The sequence below is a fragment of the Cygnus atratus genome, chromosome 1, assembly GCF_013377495.2.
Source record: "Cygnus atratus isolate AKBS03 ecotype Queensland, Australia chromosome 1, CAtr_DNAZoo_HiC_assembly, whole genome shotgun sequence".
Taxonomy (NCBI): domain Eukaryota; kingdom Metazoa; phylum Chordata; class Aves; order Anseriformes; family Anatidae; genus Cygnus; species Cygnus atratus.
This window is the reverse complement of record NC_066362.1, coordinates 9754712-9774407: the sequence shown is the minus strand read 5'-3', so window position 1 is coordinate 9774407 and position 19696 is coordinate 9754712. Positions and strand designations below refer to the sequence as shown.

The 19696-nt window shown below is 38.2% G+C and overlaps 1 protein-coding gene across 1 annotated transcript in view; it reads right to left on the bottom strand.

Annotated features, from left to right (window-relative positions):
• Window positions 1–19696, bottom strand: part of PCLO (piccolo presynaptic cytomatrix protein) — a 368631-nt gene that overhangs the window by 336483 nt on the left and 12452 nt on the right. Inside the window, exon 3 of the mRNA XM_050708091.1 lies at window positions 11521–12927. Coding sequence (XP_050564048.1) covers window positions 11521–12927 — 1407 coding nt within the window. The remainder of the gene's footprint in view (window positions 1–11520; window positions 12928–19696) is intronic.

The following is a 19696-nucleotide window of genomic DNA, read 5'->3' as shown; positions in this document are numbered from 1 at the left end:
ATAACACAAGTATTCAAACAAAAGCCTCCTTAGCTTCACTGTGCCCTACTCCTTGTGAAAAGTATTGACCAGATTTGTCATTTGAAAGATGACAGAGCACGAACATGATCCTTATAGGTGTGGAGAAAAAACGGCACAACTTAAATATTTAAAAGAATGCCAAATCAAATAAGAGATTGTTTTGATCAGGAGATCCCTCTTCTGATTGGTGATATAGAAAAATGTCAGCACTCTTTCTTTTTAGAGGTCTGGGATAACAGCGTAATTGAATCCCAGCTATACTGGGCACATGACTTTAAAAATTCACTACACAGCACAATACAAGTGTTCTTGGCTCCAGTATGATTCAGGACACAACAGAAGTGCGTTGTATGTCAACACAAAGGTGTATGTACAGAAGCTTGCAAAACAGGTGCCTCTGTTTTACTTCTGTAATGCGTACAAAGAATTCTACAAGTCGCACTGTGGTATCAATCATCTTAAACAGATTCAAAATGGAATCCTTAAAACAACAGCCTAAGTTTTGTTTTCACCAGAATTCTTGTCTTTCTGCAGTTAAAGTATTACAAAAATACAGCTACTTCTAGAGATTGTGCTGGAATCTTAATCCAATATCCAGTTCTGACTGTAAACTGAAAAGAAAAAATAAAATAAAAATAAAAGAGGAAAACAACTCTGTTCCAAGATGCTAAAAACATTAGCCAGAAGGTAGAGCATGTTGAAATGTTACTGTTTGAGCCAATTGTCAGTGTAAAAATAAATTTCCGATAAAACAATATTTAGTGCACATTTCAATAAAAATTTGAAGAAGTATAAAATATTTTAAATATTCCTTTTTTCCTGCCATAATTCAAATACCAGAGAAGTTCTAATATTTAGAGTTTCAGCTTAAGTGCCAACTCTGAAATGCCAATAGACAGCCCAGGAACTGCACAGATTGAAATTTACATCAGACTTTTATACTATTGCCAGATTTTATCTCTGTGGTCATGTTTCTCACAGGATACCAGTTCTTATCAAAATCCAAGGTGTACCCATGTGTTTGCATGATTGTGGTTGCATCACGACAACCACATGTCATGCAATTTAATGCTTATCAGGTAGTCATGGAAGGAGCAAGGAGAGAGCATCTTTAGTTAGGTATGTGCTATGATTATTTTTTTTACATAATATGTCAGATTTTGATGTTGCAGTGAAAATTCTGGTTGAATTTTCATGGAAAATGATCATTTATAGAGAAATTTAAGGGATTTGTTTGTTTGTTCATTTGGAACAGGAACACATGTATATAATAGTTTTACCAGACAGTAGAAGACTTAGCGTCATGCGCTAAATGAATAAAGAGAGAGTTACAAGTAATCAGTAGTTACAAGCTTGTCAGCATACAGAAAAATTTACATATATCTTTTTCTTTTTCACATGTAAGGGAAGATACAGTTCTTAAGATTGCAAGTGATGCTTCAAAAAAAAAAAGTCAGAGGTTTGTATTGACAACTACCATGAAATTAATATGAGGATCAGAGTTGTGTCATCATCTTTAATGTATTTTTATATTTGCAAATGTGTGCAATTATAAGTGAATGGAGTGGCAAGTCAAATAAATTATCACAAAAACACATTGTTTCCGGTGTACGGGGTTTATGTGCCAAGGTTTTGGCATCAGGGAGGCTGCAGGTGTGGCCTCTGTGAGCAGAGCCCAGCAGCTGCCCCATGTCAGATCAGAGCCACCTCCAGCGGGCTATACCTGCTGCTGGCCAGAGCCGAGCCAGTGAGCAACACCGGTTGTGTCTCTGTGGTAACATACTTAAGAAAAGCTAAAGATACACTGTGCAGCAGCAGATTAGGGAGAGGGGTGAGAAAACGGGAGAGAAGCAGGCCCACAGACACCAAGCAGAAGGAGGGCTGGAGGTGATCCAGGTGACAGAGCAGAAGTTCTCCTACAGCTTGTGGAGAGGCCCATGGGGAAGCAGGTTGATCCCCCTGCAGCCCATGGGTACCATGTGAGAAGAGCAACCCCGTTCTGCAACCCATGGAGGGCCCCATTTGAGAACAGGTGGATATGGAGGGAGCTGCCATCTGTGGGGGACCCACGTTGGAGCAGTTTGCTCCCGAGTGATGGACCCCGTGGTACAGACCCTTATTGGAGCAGTTCCTAAAGAACTGCTGCCTGTAGGAAGCCCACACAGGATCAGTTCAGGAAGGATGGCATCCTCCCCAGAGGAGGAACCCCACCTTGGAGCATGGGAAGAGAGAGACCATGAAGGAGCAGCAGAGACAAAGTGTTATGGACTGACCACAGCCCCATTCCCCTGTGCAACTTGTGGGGAGGAGGTTAAAGAAGGGGGGTGGAGGAGAAGGTGGTTTTCGTTTGCTTTTAATTCTCACAGCTCTCTACTGTTATGAATTAGCAATAAATTAAATCAATCTTCCCCAAGGAAAGTCTGTTTTGCCTGTGACTGTAACTGCTGAGCAACCTCCCTGTCCTTATTTCAACCCATAAGGTTTTTTCCATTGTGTTTTCTCCCCTGTTCTGCTGAGGATGAGGAGTGAGAGCAGCATGGTGGGCACCTGGCAGGCAGCCAAGGTCAACCCTCCACATCTAGATAGGTCAGGAGAAGTTCAGAAATATTAAAAATAAATAAATAATAAATAGAAGGATTGTAAATAAATTTGTAGTTTGGGTCGAATTATTCAGGTGACTGCTAGGACAGAATCTCCTCAAAAGGCAGATAAATTCATTTGAAATTTAAGGATAAGGTTCCTTATGCTCAATTTCTAGTCTTTGTACATGACAACTGGACCATTTCCAATGTGAAGGCTGCCTACTAAGGAAAAACTAAAAAAAAAAAAAAAAATTTACTAACCTAGAAATACTAAAAACAGAAGACCACCATATGGTCTCTCAAGTCTTGTCCTTATAAGCCTAGGTTACCTCACTGTGAGTAATTTCATTAACCTCCAAAACATAAATGGAAAACTGGCATACCTCATCGCTCTTCTCAGTGAGTATGCTGGTCTGATACAGCCTAATAGCTGTGAAGGTTTTTTGTTTGTTTTGTTTTTCCTAGTAACTGGAAAAAACATGTTTTTTTTTTTACCAGCTCAACAGCATTTTGTACAAAATTCAGTCAGAGTAGTTTAGAGGCAGCTAATCCCCCTCTTCAACATCAGTTCATGACCTGTTTCACATGCTGCAAGACTGCATCTCAAACAGCTTACCAGCATGAATCTAATCTTTTTTCCACAAGTATGTCATGGCTGAGGCTTCCCAACAGCCTCCATCCTTACCCTTAGTACTGCTGGAAAAATCAATTAAATTCATGAATAATACTACATCTAAAGCCACATTTGTTCTTATTCTGGTTTAGTGAATCATATGCATTTCAGAAACACTCTAACACACGCACACAAAAAAAAATATTACTGGCCAACCATTATTTTAAATGACCCTTACATTTTTTACAGAACTCAGGGTGAAGTTCTATTGTATAGCACACAAACCAAAAATCAAAGAAGTGTCCCATCTTTCTCCCTTCTCTTTCTTTACATCTGAAGGTTTAATCGATCATTTCTTCTGCTGGTCACATTTCATGCAAGCATTTAAAATTAATTGCAAATGTGCAATTACATTAATTTGAAAATCACCATACAACGGTGGTATACAAGTGATTTTTAGACCTGCTCTGTGCAAAATACTGACCTTTCTTTAAAAATGTACTATCATAATGCGGTGAACATTAGTTCTTTGGTCAGCACAAGCATGACATGGAATTTTGAATATATGCAGTAACTGGTAAATATTAACTGCAGTAACAACATGAACAGTTTCAGTCTGCAAGAAATAAGATCACCACCAAGTGCATGCAAATGTTTAAACTTACAATATACTGTCTTTTAAGAATTTTATTACTCAAATACTTATCTGTCCTATTGCTTTGACTATTCATTAATAAATAGTGGAAAATACTCCGTTTTCTGATACATAAAACCCTCACAGATATTTTAAAAATATTATCATGGCATTTGTTCTTAGAAAGAGCACCAACTCTTCATTTTGCTGGAGAAGAAAAAAAAATTCTTTACAAGCTTCCCCCAACTCCCACCCAGCGAATCTATGAAACCAAAATCATGCAAGGGTTCTGATAAGTAAGTTAAATGTGTTACATTTCAATGATGAGAGAAGTTTTGACAGTGTCTGTACATATCATCAATGTGATCAGGTAGTAATTACTGTCTTAATGAGGTATCTCAGCTTGACACTGAAAAAAAATTGAGGCACTTTATATCCATTAGATTCTGTCCATTTGTTTAATAAAATCTGGAAGTGGGTCACAATGTTTTTGAGTCCTTGGTCTCATCTTGAAATTAGCTGAAGCTCACACCAATATTTAAATTTTCTAAATAAAGCAGTTGTTTTCCAGTAAAACAAACAAAAAATGTTATTCTATAATGTAAAACAGAAAAATAAAGTATCTTTATTCAAAAAAAGTATCATTAAAATATTATTATAAAGTCGCCTAGAAAATGGTAAACTTTGATGCAAATACCAGCTTAGCTTTCAGAAGACTTCTTCCTCATTTAATAACAGTGCACCGACCAAACTTCCAATGAAATAACGGAGATGAAAATCACCTGGCTGAATTCCAGGTCAGTAATTTTCCCCGATTATCTACTTTAGATTTCAGAGTCCAGCTTGACCCTCACTAATACGCTAGCCTATGAACTGTCTGATTTCCTAATGACACGGAAAAAATAGAACACACATACAAGAATCAATGCTGAAAGCTCTATGCTAATCGTTCGCCTAAGCATTTTTTTGTTCTGGAGGTGCAAAAACATCTAGAGATGGAATACATTTATGTCAGCAAAGAAGCCATTGTATATGAATTCCAACTGGGTAAGGAAAATACGCAGCTAGACAGGATGTGTTTGTGTGTCTGCTGCAGTGTTTCAGTAGACACCCCTTTGGATTTCATGCCATCAAGGGCCATTACCAACATTAATAAAAGCCATCTGGCCTTGCATAGTTTTATGTCTATATTCCATTGTTTGTTTCAACAGCATTTAACCATCCCTGGAGTTCTTGGTTCTGAGAGGCAATCTGGAAACTTTTCGAGGACTGAATAAAGAAAACAAACAGCAGGTAATTAATCATGGTAACAGTGCTTCCAAAGGTCACACTATTACTTTGAGCAATGATACCAATCTTTATCGCTCCTCAAGTTTAATTCCAGGGAAAAAAAAAAATTCCCTATTTTATGGTTGTAACTACCGAACAAAAAATTAACAAGAGTGCAGTCTTGTAGCTAATGCCTTGACTACATGACTCTGGAGATTTAAGAAGCTTTGATTTCAAATTCCGTCCAAAGATGATCATGTTCAGAAGTAACCAACAAAACCTAAATGCCAAATGATGAAACTGCATTAGAGCAAAACTTGCTTTGGACCAAATAGCCCTATTGAAATGTGCTCCATTCAGAGAAACTTGTGAGAAAGGATGTTCTTATTTTCATCCACAGTGACAGGGAATTCAAATAAAACCATCACAGGTTATCTATTAATTTTTAGTTCATTTGGATGCAGTGCCATATTCTTGGCTTCACATTCCCTGTTGCACCCTAGAGCACACAAACTGATGAGGTCTTACAGGGGACCAGGAGACATGAAACCTGTCTGTAGCATCCCAGTTAACAGCCCTGAGCTGAGGGTGGGAGTCCTGTAGTCACATGTCTATTTACTGATCTGCATTTTGTGTATAATACTCTCAGAGGAAGAACAAATTAAATAAACCACCGTCATATTGCACCTGACCATGGGAAGGCATAATTATTATCATTATTAGACAAAGTAGCCATGATTAATGTTTTGTGCCAAATAGTACTGCTTCTGGGTGAACTATACTCAAAGACATGCTAACAGCTCCCAAAATGGGTTCCATCTAATGTCTGAATTCCAAAGGAATTTAAACAGAAGACAGACACTTCTCAAAAGGAACAGCCCAAGCCATGTGCAAAAGCCAGAAGGTTAGGCCTCTGGAGAGCTGTCTGGTTGAAGTAAGTTTTTTTGGAACACAGCTTTAGCTTAGGCATTGGAGAACAGTGGAAGCCCAAAACATACTTACTAGAAATATCCTGGACAACTCAAGTTTGCCTCTGCAAATAGATGCCAGAAGGCTAACTCTGTTGCTGAAATAAGGGTGAAAATCCTAAGCTTCAGAGGTGAATTCCAACACTAAACCCTTTTTAAAAAAATATTTATCCATATTCAATTTTGACTGAATCATCCCTCAAAGTGGAATTCCTTATTAGTCCTTCCATTTTGTATATACAATATACATGTTTTGCAGGAAAGTGGGAAAAGGTGACGTTCTGTTATAAAAATATTTCTATTTTAGTGTCATTTCTATTATGCATATTGAATTAAACAGGAGAAGTGGGGTATCTCAATTGGAGATAAATTAATTTCATTCTGACAGTCAAGAAATATACTGGGGGCTTTATCATCGAACATGCACTCTGTTTTCAATGCCAGATGTTATCTTTCAAAATAGTAATTATTAGTAGCTTTAACATTTTCTCAATTATAAAGACTTGAAATTTAATGGATAAAATTTCCATAAACTTCAGTGAATACATTGTGTTAGCCTATTAATTTCTGTATTATTTGCCTACTGTTAAACAATAATAGCATTCACTTTCTTACAATCAAAATTTAAAAAGAAGCTTTAAATATAAAGGGAGAGGGAAGAGGCAGAGCAGATAAATTATGCAGCTGAAAGGAATGGTTGTTTTTTCTCTTTGTGTCTTAAGTGCAAATTCTTCTACACTGTTTCCCAGACACCATCTGTTTCAAAAACAACTTCACTAAATACAACAGAGGAGATAGGAACTTCTAATAGGAGTGAAACCTGCCAACTTGCAGAATGGTCTGAGCTTTCTCAAATAGGCAAAACAAGATAGTACAGAGCTGTTAATAAATTAAAGAGAGGCAATGGGTGTCACCTCAGATGATGCAGTACACCATTTTAGGGATTTTCATTACAATCATGGATGTCTTGTTACTTTACATCGTTCCTGCACACTTGCTTTAAGAAGCCTAAGCCACATTGTTCATTTAATCACAGTTTATTTATAGGTAGGGCCACAACTGCTGAGGTTCTTGCTCCATTTGAGGGTAGACTTCGTCAAAAGTTTCAAAAAAGAGAAACTGCCAGAATGATTTACATCAAGGACCCACCCGTGCCAGTACCCTTCCTGCATTTCTTTTTTTTTTAAGCAGGACATGCAAGAACCCAAGATGCATTCAGGTGTATGACAACACTCCTCCAGAGAGGCTTATATCAATGCCAAAATGCTATCTATTTACTGTTAACTCTAGAAATGCTATTGAGTATAATGATAACACTGCTCTTAATTAGAAAATGAGTTTATCTTTTTGCTTTTCCCTCTCTCTACAGTATTTGTGGAGGTGAAAAAAATATTTACTTAGTTTGGTCTAATAAGGACCCGTGGGAAAATAAGTTATCAAAAAACTATCCAAATTATTTTACTGGGTAATATATATTTTTATATAAAATTTATCAATATAAGAATATGGATTGGAGAGGGATCATCAAGGTCATTGTTTACAGACCACTGCTTATAGATTCCTGCTATCATATCCACTCACATCAAGCAATTCCATACAAACAATATTCACTGTAATAAACACATTAAGAAGCACCACTCTGTATGTAAAATTGTTCATACTATCTATTCCGATTACATCTAACACATCACATCTTTTTCAAACACAAAATCATTTGTCAGTTTGAGTCACGATGTCTTTTCTGCCCTTCCCAAGTCCTCCTTGTCCTTCTTCTCCATTCAAAATAATTCCCTCCTCTCTGTAGGCCCAATAAATTATTTCAAACATGGAACATTTTTTTTTATTATTTCCAGGTACCTTTCCAGATAATTTTATAGTGATCAGTAGACTAAAAAGTGCTTCCATTGTTCCCTTGGCAATTCTGTTAGATTAGATCCATTAGCACACTCACATATACAGGCTACATTTTGAGTTCTTTCTATTCGTAATGTATGATGGATAAGATGTTATCTTTACTTGTTGCCCAAACAGATTCTAAAATTTGGATTTCTCAGTTTTTCCACAATTCAGTTTTCAAATCTTTTGTCATTATTATTCTAATAGCATATTAAATCATCACAGTTTCTATATTCCTGACCCTGCTGCCTCAACATATTTAATTACATTAGAGGCAACCATCTCCACTCCTGTTCAATATTCTGAACAGCTTCACTGAGTTTTAAATGCACAAAATGGTCGTTGCCACACTTCATTTCTAGCTTCTGCAGTTGCGATCTTGTGCTTTGTTACTAAAAATAGAGCTGCTTCCAACTACCTGAGCTGGAAAGCTAATTACAGAGCTGGTAAACAGTGCTCCTCCCTATTGAGCAAATGGCAGAACAAGGAGTCTGTTAATGCGCTAAGGCGCAACATGGTCCTGTGGGTCTGAAATCTATCAAGTGCCATTTATTTAATCATTTGTAGTTGTTTGCCTCATGGATAAATTACCATTTAAGTAAATAACTGTTTGACTGTTGGAGCAACAAATCAGGGAGAAAAAGATCAACCAGCCCATTTTAGGTAAAAATATTCTAGCCTAATTCTCAGCTCGCACAAACCAGTGTAATTTCACTGAAGTAAATAGCATATTGCTGATTTAGATCAGGTCAGAGCCTAGTTCTCTTATTTCCTGCAGAAGAGGGGATATCAGAGGACCAACCCTCTGCAATGGCATAAAATATACATTTTAAAAGTTAGCTCTGTCACATACAGGCAAGAGCAAATAACTGTAATTGTAAGAAAGCACCTCCTCCCCTTTAATGTACTTGCAGCCATGTCTGCAGTATAGCAGCGCGCTGCCTGGAGCATACTCCCTGCTAAAAAGTTCCTCAGGCAGAAGTGCCCACAGAGTTTAGATGCTCCTCTCTATTTGGCAATGAAACATAGGTTTCCCTGCTGTGTCAGACTGATTCTTACCGTATAGCTCAATACAGACTTTGTTAGCAAGAATGTTTGGGCCATCACGCACTCAATAAAACTCACCTCATTTTCAGCCATTACTGAGGCAATAATATATCTATAATACATAAGCAGCTGTTAGAATCACTGTGATACAGTTGCAACCCAAAAGCAAAACTATAAAATAACGGTTACGTTTGTTCACCCAAAACACTTTATGGGGCCAAGAGGGAATAAAGCCTTAGGGAACTATAATTTTTTTCCCCGAATGCAGAAGATAGGAATAAATGAATTAAGCATAAAACCACAAGACCAACCAATTCTAAAAAGTGTTTCTATTTCTCCTTCCTAACCCTTCAAAAATAAAGAGACAAATAAATAAAACCTCCAAGACTGTATTCAACATGTTAGAAAGCAGTTTGCTGAAGGAAAAAAGTATGCTAGTGAGCATAAACTATCACGTTTCTGTTGTGTAACAGCTATACAGTATATGAAATGCTTATAGGGACAGAACTGATATCTGAGGTTAAATACATTATTTGTACAGCTCATTTGGGAGAGGAGAGGATGAGCTCCCTCTTCTGTCTCCTATCTTCATGCAAATGAAAGTCAGGCTGTCCTCAACCAAGCACGCTACCATCCATTCTCAAGAAAAAGAGGTTTTTCCAATTTTTAGCAAAAATGATCAGAAATAGAAGACAGAAAACTGGGCAGAGATGAAAATGTGTAGTAGAGGAAAGAAGAAAATGCAACAAGGAAACAAAAAAGAGGCAAAGAAAGGTATGAGGAAGTCAGACTAAAGAAAATCAGTAGTATTTCAGGTTCTGTATATTCCCAAGGGTTGAAATGGAAAGAATCCTCTGATAATAACAGAGATGGGAGAGAGGAAACAGAATAGCAGCCTTCTCATCTCAAGCAGAAATACAGAGGAGAAATCTGCCCACCACAGTGCAGTCCTACACCACCAAGCCTAAATCAAGTCTGAAGAAGTGAAGTCATGCACCAGGACTTGCATAGATGTCATTTTTGCACAGCGTTTCACCAGAACCAAGACATCTTGTTTCTGGGATATTCTGTGCATGCATAATAATGTACCTCTGGAGAAAGTCATATGCATTTTTTGCATTTAAAACCCAAGAGAGAGTGAATGTACATGTGTGTGTACACATAGGACAGAGGTTTGGACAGTGAACAAGGCATCGGTGTGCATTTGATAGATTTCAGTGCACAAGCACCAAGACAATGAAATCCAGTCTTTCAAGCACCAATTATCCTCTTGCATTTTCAGACCTTTCTTTCTAACCTAAATGACCACAAAGACAGTAATGAACATATTTGCAAGGTAGATAAAATGTGCTGATAGTAGGAAATGCCTTTCCACTGATCGTATATTCAATAAAATAATGAGAAAAAAAAAAAAAGTGCACAACATAGAAAGCTGCAGGAAAAATATTGCTTATTTATCTCAACATTTGTTCTCACCTTAGGGCAGAGATGTAATAACCTCTAACCCAGGGAGATATTTCTGATTTATTCATTCAGATTTCAATAACAACACCAAGAGTCACTTTTCTTATGTATTACATAGACCAACTTACACATTTAAATTACTCACAAGTATTTTTAGGTGGTCTGCTTTTGTCGAGTTGAACTTTGCCAATTTGATACAGCAAGTAAGGCGTGCCTCCACCTTTCTGTTAAGCTAGTATGAAGTTTCCAAACTCCTTGCCATTTATAAAAAAAAAATTACGAGAAAGAAAGGAAGGAGGGTAAAAACATGGAATTTGAGGAAACATTTGAAAATAAGTTGTTTAATTCTATTAAATAGATGTTGGTCCTGCTCAGTCCCTATTGAGATCACAGAAAAGGCCTTTTCAAATTCACACCCGTCACTGAAGGAAGCAACTTCAGAACCTTCCGTATATCACCACACAGGTATCACTCAAACTTCAACCTTGCTAATGAATACAGCAGCATGTACAAAGACTCCAGATCCAGAATGAGATTAATGAAATAAATGTAAGGATATATTGAACAGCTGGGGAAGAAGAGGAGTAACTAGGCATTAATACATTCCTTCATTCAATAATTGCCTGAATCAGGGGCATTGATCAACGGAGGAAGCATACATGTCAATATATGATACTGAAGCATATGGAAAATAACTTTATCACATGGTAGACTGGAAAGTACAGTAGTTTGCTATACTATAGTAGCACTAATTAAAGAAGATTTCACAATTAACTACCTGCTTATGCCTTAAAAACCTAGCAACCTGCCATATCAGACTTCTTTAATCTGCAAAAATTCATTGGAAGTACTTTCTGACTGCTGAGCAAGTTTCATACAACACAGAAATTTAATTTTAAAAGCCAGCAGACTAAACATTCAAATTTTTCAACAACAAATCAACAGCTAAAATCAGCTACAAGGCCTCCACAGCACACGGAGCCTGCTGGTAGGAATGCAAGGTAAATACAGACTCTGTTGCCTTACCTCAGCTATGTGTGGCATTGGATTAAATCCACAGAGATTGCACACAACTTTCTTGCACTCTGTACACGTATTGAAGTTGGGGGGATCCTTAGAACCAATATTTAGTCCAGTTTTACAAAGGGGACAGGACACTTTAGGTTGGCTGGCCTTTTCCGGTTCCGACAGCCCAGCAGGTTTCTTAGCTTCAGCAGCTTGAGGCTTGCTATCTTTAGCCAAACTAGGTTTCTTTTCTAAATCAGATCCCTTAGTTGTTAAAACACTATCCACTTTCGTTGGCTCCATTTTTTCACTTGTAAGAGGCTTGGCTTCTTTCTTCACAGGAACAGCTTTTGGAGAAGGCTGAGTCTGAGCGGTATCTTTGGGGGGTGCCTGGGAGGCTGGAGGCTGTGCTGGAGCCTGGGGCTGCTTTGCAGCAGGACCGGCTGGAGGGGGGCCTGATGTCTGAGAGCCTGGCTGACCTGCTGTGGAAATTAAATTGGAGGCCTGGCTGAAGATTGAAGCTCCAAATCCAAAAAGTCTGCCAGTAACTGTTTCCTGTGGTGTCGTAGGCTGAGGCTTAGGGGTATCTGTGATGCCTCCCAGGTTAAGGCTGAAACGCCTTGGCTGCTCAGGGGTTTTCTGAGGCTGCTGGGGTTGAGGTGCTGGCTGTGCCGGCACAGGCTTGGGGCCTGCCCCTGGTTGCAGGCCCCTGGGAGCTGGTTTGGTTTCAGGCTTTGGGGATGGTTTTGTTTGTAACTTCTTAGGATCATCTTTCACTTGCGCTGGCTCAACAGGCTTCTGGGTTTTAGCCTCTGATCTAGCCCCAGGCTGAGCTGAAAGTTTGGGATCTGACTTCTGCCGAGACACTTGTGGAAGGGGTTTGGAATCTGGTTTCTCCCCAGCAGGATGTGTGTCCTGTGATGGTTTGGCAAGCTCTGGCTTTGGGGAATCTGTCACTTTCTGTTGAGTTGGTGGAGGCCTGGGACCTGCCGAATCCTGTTTCAGCCCTGGTGTTGCAGGGGTAAGCACAGTATCTGCCGCAGGCTTCTGTATACTGGGTTGTTTTTGCTTATCTTCAGCCTGAGATGGCTTGGCCTGATCAGACTTTGGAGCAGGATCTATTTGCTGGGAGGTGTCAGCAGGCTCAGCACGGGATGTTTTTGCTTTCACAGGGGGAGACCCTGGCATGGATGTTTGCTTTTTCTGTGGCAGGGGCTTTTTAGGTTCTGCTAGCTGTGCAGGATCAGGTTTTGGGGAAGCATCTTTCTTTTGACCTGGCTGTGGCTGGGGAGGTGGTTTAGCTGTTGAAGGTGGAGTAGGTGTCTTCTGTTTGGGTGGAGGCAGCTGTGGCCCAGGACCATGACCTGGTGCTAGGTCACCACCTAACGCTCTTTGCATCTGGCAGTTTAAACAGAGCCATTCTTTAATCTGCAGGGAAAAAAAATAAAAAATAAAGGTATTATAATTAAGATAATGTTAATAAAAGCAACATTATAACAAATTATTACAGTGCATGGCACTATAGTGCAGTATTTCAGGCTTCTCTGTAAAAAGGGAGAAATATTACCACTAATACTCTTTTGCAGTTAAAATGTCCAACTGTTTTGTGTTTTTTTTTTTGTTTTTTTTTTTTTGCTTTTCTCTATGTCCCTGTGATTTGAGCAATCGCTGAGCCCATGCTTTTAATGACTTCACATTCAGTTTACACACAGCTGAATACCAGGGGATAAAAATCCAGCAGAATACAAAAATACTTTGGAATTTCATGGGGCCCAGTAGTGAGTCATTTAGAGCAATGATTTGCCAGAACAGAAGAAAGAAAAGAAACAAATACTGCTAAAATAGTTTGACAAATCAAGTCTGCTGACAGAAAACAATCATCGTAATTAGAACAAAGAAAATGCATAATTATCTTTAAGTGTACAACTGTTAAGCTCTTCATATAGCTTATGTTTCTGGTAGTTTAACACAGGGCACATGTGTTGGTAGTATACATGTATCCGATGAATTAGGCACAGAGGTGCATTAATGGACACCATGTATTACACAGACCTGCATCTTACCACCAATTTCAGAGGGCAAGTCTTCATTTAGAATCAGTGAGGAGCTTTGCCTAAGCATTGATGGTACTTTAAGAACCATAATTAGGTTTCCCAAAATTCATTTGTTGTTAGAAGAAGCTCTCAGGGCAATTACTGTAGGCCAGTATATCATAGATCCCTCTTTTCAACAGAGAGTCAGGAATAGTGTAAACAATGCATTAATCATTTTCTCTTGCAATTTACTACCTCACAACCTAAAAGTTTTGTTTTTCTCCATCCCCCAACATATTATATCAGAGAGAAACCATATTTTCTACTTAGGAAAAAACAAAAACTAAAAAAAGTTCTAAGCAGCCATCCCTTCCTTTGCTTTTGAAGAGCATCACAATCTGAGAAATTATCAAACAGGTTAAAGCAACACATGGCCAGGAAGCATCACATGCTATTTTCCACATTTTCCGTTGCTAACGGAAAATTTATATGCAGCAAAAATGCCTTTCAATATGGCATGGAGTCCCATGGACCTACACCTGCAAGTAGACACCTAAACTGTTCATCTGTAGCTCTACTTCTGTTCTTTAGTATGTGTGTGAAATGCAGGGTACCAGCTAGGGCATTTGCATGCACCACTGGAACTGAGGGAAGGTGCAATTAGGAGGACACAGAATGTAAGATTCAGGTCTTTTCCTCAAGGGGTGCAGATTTCAGGATCCTGTTCCTTACTCAGGTCTGAAATCTCTACCATTCCACGGGATGAATCTGGAGATGATATGTATAAAGAAAGATTTTGTCTATGCAATATCAGAGTTCATTGGAAGAAAAAATCTCCGATGTCACGGACTGAGGCAGCAAATTCATTATTTTGCTGTGCCTTGCCAGCCTGATATTTTTCAGCAGCAAAAAATTAACAGAACAGTTGGATGCAGTTCCCTAAAACAGTTATTCCAATTATTCTGATAAACATGGCATATACACACTCTGTGAATATAAGCTTACTATTACTAACAGATTAACAAAGAGATGCACAATTTTGGCCCCAACTGTAAGTTTACAGTAATCAAGTTGCTATTCACAATAATACTTTTATCTTCCATTTTCAGTGCTTGTTTTTTTTGCCTTTTTTTTTTAGATTGTTTAAACAGTTCTCTGATCTGCTTGCAACCCAGTTATCAAATGGCTGTTAAAAAATGAAACCAACTGAGACAAAACTGGAACACTTGTTTAAGTTCTGCTCTGAATTACTGAAGAAATTAAGCTCACAACTGCACAGAGAACCTCAGCGAAGACGACATTTAGCCCAACTACCATGTTTTTTGGTGGTCAGTTCCCATACCTGTCCCCTGTCCAAGGGATGATTTCAGATGTAATAAGTACATCTTAATTATTCTTAATTATGAGACCTGATTTTAGATATTAGTAATCTAACTTAATTATATAGATCTTGTTAGCATTTCTGGATGAATTCTTAAGGGTTTTCTTAAAGGCTGAGGTTTAATCAAAGACCAGACTCAAGCCACATACTATGAACAACTACCTTGGGTGTCACAGGGGTCTGGCTTTGGCAGGGTGACTCAGATTTCTTACACAGGGGAAATCTTCTCCACAGACCATAAAGATGTGATTCTGTGGGGAACTTTTTAATGGGCCTAAGTGAGGAATGCCTTTTCCCACTAACCACAGAACTTTTATAGAGATTTGGACAATGCATTTTTCACTGCTCCTGTATTTTAAGGAAAGAATCCAATGATATGAGGTGCTTAGAGCCATCTTTGTTCTCCTGCTTCTGTGTTTGTTTGTTTGTATGCTTTAAGTGAAAGTGCTGCACTTTAAAGTAAGATAACCAATCATTCCCAAGTATTAAGGATATGGAGTGCATTCTTGCCTGTCATTTTGCAGAGGAACCATGGGTTAACGGGTACTTATCTGCTCCCACTCAGATGCTATGAGCATCTTCCAGCAAATTTGATTTTAAGCCACTGTGAAACCTGGAAGGCCCCGAAAATAGCTGTAGGGTTGAGTTGGACTATACAATAAGTAGTCTGGATATTTCTTATATTTAAGATGTTTAGACTCCAGATGCATTTATAAGCATTTAGGCTTGTCTTCAACATATAGCTGGTCCAGTCTGACTGTAGTATCTATCTGGAGTCTAAACAAAAGTCAGTTCTGTACTACAGTTTTCAACACAACTTGTACAGGTGACAAAACTTGAAATCTCTCACATGTAGTTTTTTCCTTATCTTAAATATATACACTTATACTCACACACTCTCAATATTAACTGAAGCCTTTAAAGCTAAAAATGTATTTGCTACTCCTACAGTTGAACTTCCAAATGGAAAATGTAGGAAGCTTTACTTTACTGTATTATTTTTTAAATCTTTCTGTTTTAGACATAAAATTCCTCCCATGCACCTTAGTGGGAGGAATTAAGTGCTAAAACCCTCCGTTTATTAGAGCTTACACACATCATCTCCAAACATACAAAACCATACAAACTTCAGTTCTGTGATTGGAGCTGCAGGAGTCCAAAATGAAGTGCACTACATGATGCATTTTTGTAATAAACATTGGCCTGTTCTTTCTACTGCAAAGACGGAGATTTTCTGCAGACTTAGGGAAGACAGAAATAGGCTTCTGTTAAGTATAGATTGCCTTTACATGTTATTACAGATGATGGAAAACTTACTGTAGATACCTAAAATACTAATGTTCATCTATCCTTACAGGTCTTACTGGATAGCAGTTCCTTCATAACTCTCTCTACCTAGAATTAAAAGACTTTCCAAGGCAAAACAAACACATGAGCTTTTTCAGTTCCCTTGTAAAGGAGATTCTTGTTTTTGAGGATCCTAATCTGTCTATTTTTACACTGCTAAATGGGGTGCCAACTTTTCAGAAGAAATCCATTAGTGATTTTCTTCACCCTGCAAGCCATGCCGTCAAGTGCCTTGAGTAGGACTAGAGATGTGACAGACTTGACATAGCACTTTTGTTCAGAGTACAAACACCGAATACAGGAAAGCGCTACCCTGCCTTCCAGCTCAGTGATATAGAAGCTATGTGCCCTCATAACGTACAAGTAATTAAAATATATTTTATGCATTATCATCTGCAACATCTAAAAAAAAATAAAACCTTCATTCTACTAGTTGGGAGCACCGAATTATTTTATTCATGACATTTTAGTAACAACATCCATGGAGAATTAAATTGAGGAAAATTATAGCACCATGTTCTACAGCTCACTTTTCTTTATGCATTCAGAATCTAACAGTTGACTCCAATAACAAATGTGAATTACACTTCAGTTCTCCTTATCCCAAACAAAATCAACACAATTGAAGGCAATCTGGAGCCTAGTCTTTTCTGTGAAAGTGTTTGGATTTCTTCTACCCATGCAAGCCCATCAAAAGCGATGTGAAAACTGTCAGAGCTAGTGCATCGATTGGCATGCTCAATTTCTCTTGCAGATGATGTAGGGGAGGAATAGAATTCAGCTCAATTCTAAGATTCCAGATGTGCAATGAGAAGGAAACTTGGACTTGCAGATTGAACATATTTCACAGAAAACGTACTGGCACACAATGCAAATGAAGCTCTTGAAGCCATTTTAACAGTCCTTTCACAGAACAGAGCTGCATTCCGAGGCAATGGGTCTCATTCTCATTTAGTCATTTGGTACTATAAAAAGGAACTGTAAGATATGCATAAAATACTAAGATCCCTTTACATTGCCACAGAAGCATAAAGATTTATAGGGCCTTCACACTGCCACAGAGATGTAAAGGGACTTTGCTGACATTGCTCAGCTCTGCCCCAAAGCTTTATCAAAAGGATCTGTTTCTAGTCTGGAAACATATTGGCTTATCGGGTTCCTGACAACTTCAGAGAGAAGGAAAGTGAGGAATCCAGATTTGGCTCTCTGAAGACATTTCTGCCAAGATGATATGAGAAACATGAAAAATTAAAACACTTGAGTCCGTGATTTTATGCAGCTTCAAGTAAGGTGGTAGAATACTGTCACAGAGAAGAAACTAGCCCAGAAAATCCTGTTATGAACAAAAAAGAACAGCTACCACAGAACAAACTAAATCTGTTTTTTTCAACATACAGCTGGAAAGGTCTTCTAAACAAGCCTGGGCAAAACTAGAGACAAACTTTTCCTTTGATACCATCGCTCCATGAATAACATCTCAGCTATTTGAAGTAATCACGGTGAAACAAACATAACTATTGCATACACTGTGCAAGTGATCCTCATTTTAGGCAAAGAGTTTATCACTACAAAATAAATATTTATTTTCCTTTCAGACATCAGCTGTGAAAAGTAACTAGGGAGTTCATCAGGAAACGCTGACTCAGGATGCTTACAAAAACAGTGCTGGGTTCTCATCAGCAGCATGTTCCCCAGGTATCAATTTCACGAACTGCAGCAATGGATACAACCACTGTAGCTCGCATCTAAACCAGTGTTCGAGCAAACTTTTTAAATAGCCATTTTAACTGTTTTTAAATGCTACTTATATATCAAAAGTGTTTTAAAACTACTAAAATGCATTACTAGATGAATTGTATTATGCACTTACCACAACCTTAGCATACTCTGCTTAAATTACTAATACGAAAAGCTATAGCTTGTATTGAAGTATGGGTGTTTGGGGAGCTATTATTCTATGGCTTATACAATTAGAATCATAAACTAAAATAATGAACAATCCCCCCGCACCCCCCTTTTTCCTCTTTTTTTTTTTTTTTTTTTGAATGTCAGTATTTTGGAATCTCTGAAAGTGAGTGTTAACAGCCAAGCATGTGTTTAAGCTGCCTCATGCACAGGACAAGGAAAAAGAATTTGAAACACAGCTCAGTGCACAGCATCACGCATCACAGATTGCTTTCCTTAAGTGCATCTAGATTCAACATTCTAGAAATGCATACACGACAAACCAAAAACAGAACGGAAAATCAGGAGCGCAGCAAAGAAAAGGTTCAGAAGGTTCATCTGTGCTGCACAGAGCGCACCCGAGCATGGCTGAGATCTGAGCAGGGCTTATGCTGAGTGCTGGGAGCAGGGCTGGGCCACGCATCCTGCCCACTGATTCCCCAGCAAACAGCAGCCCCACATCACGTGGCCTAACATAGTAGTAAATTACAGTTGCTGAGCAACAGCAATACTGGCACAGATGGCTCCCTGCAGTTGACATCTTTAGCTATGCAGATTAATTTATTATTTACTCGTGTTAAAAACTGGACAGGACAGTTTTCTGGGCTAGTGATAAAACACTCCAACATATTGTAGAATATTGCCCAATTAAATCACAGATAAATTGTCATGTATAGCTGTGTGCTTCTTCCCACATTCCCATAACCCTTTCTTAACAGAAAAAAAAAAAAAAAAAAAAAAGAAAAAAACCACAGGGCATCAAAACCATTAACTATCAATCATCAATACCATAAACTAATTGTAAATGTAAAGCAGCAATGCAGGCAAGCAGTCTTCCTCTGAAAAAAAAATGTCACAGGATTGTGCTTTAGAATATTCCACAGAGAAAACCAGCATTCTGTACTAGGGGCAAAAATAAAGAAAAAAAATTCATTTCATCTCCAAAATTGTGAAAAATCTCCACTTCCATATAACTTGCAGCATTAGTACCACTGGAACACCCCAGGTGTTTGAACCAACACCAGTATTTCACTCAAAAATATTTCAAGCATTGATCGTCTTTAAAAGATAACTAACTAAACAAGGCTTGTCTGAATCTGAGCAGTGTAAATTCAGACTAAACTCTATCCTCTTTTACAGAATATCTCTAACTTTTCTTTGGCATAATTAAGAGTGGATATCTAAATTAATGCTTTTGAGAAAGTTAAAATACAAATACAAGGCACCGATTTTAACTTTTCTTTCTTTACACCTCATGATTATAACAACTGATGGTTAGACTCAAGTCCTTTCCCCCCTCTCTTTTATTTTGCTTTATTTATATAAATATAAATATCCCTCCAGGCTAAGTTTATATAGGGGAGACACTTTCAAAGCTGTTTTTCCTTGTATTAAAAGAAAAATCTATTTTGTGACACATCACCATCCACAGTGATGGCAGCTTTATTTTTGTTTATACCTCATTTCCAGTCCATGTTGCATATGGGTTCTA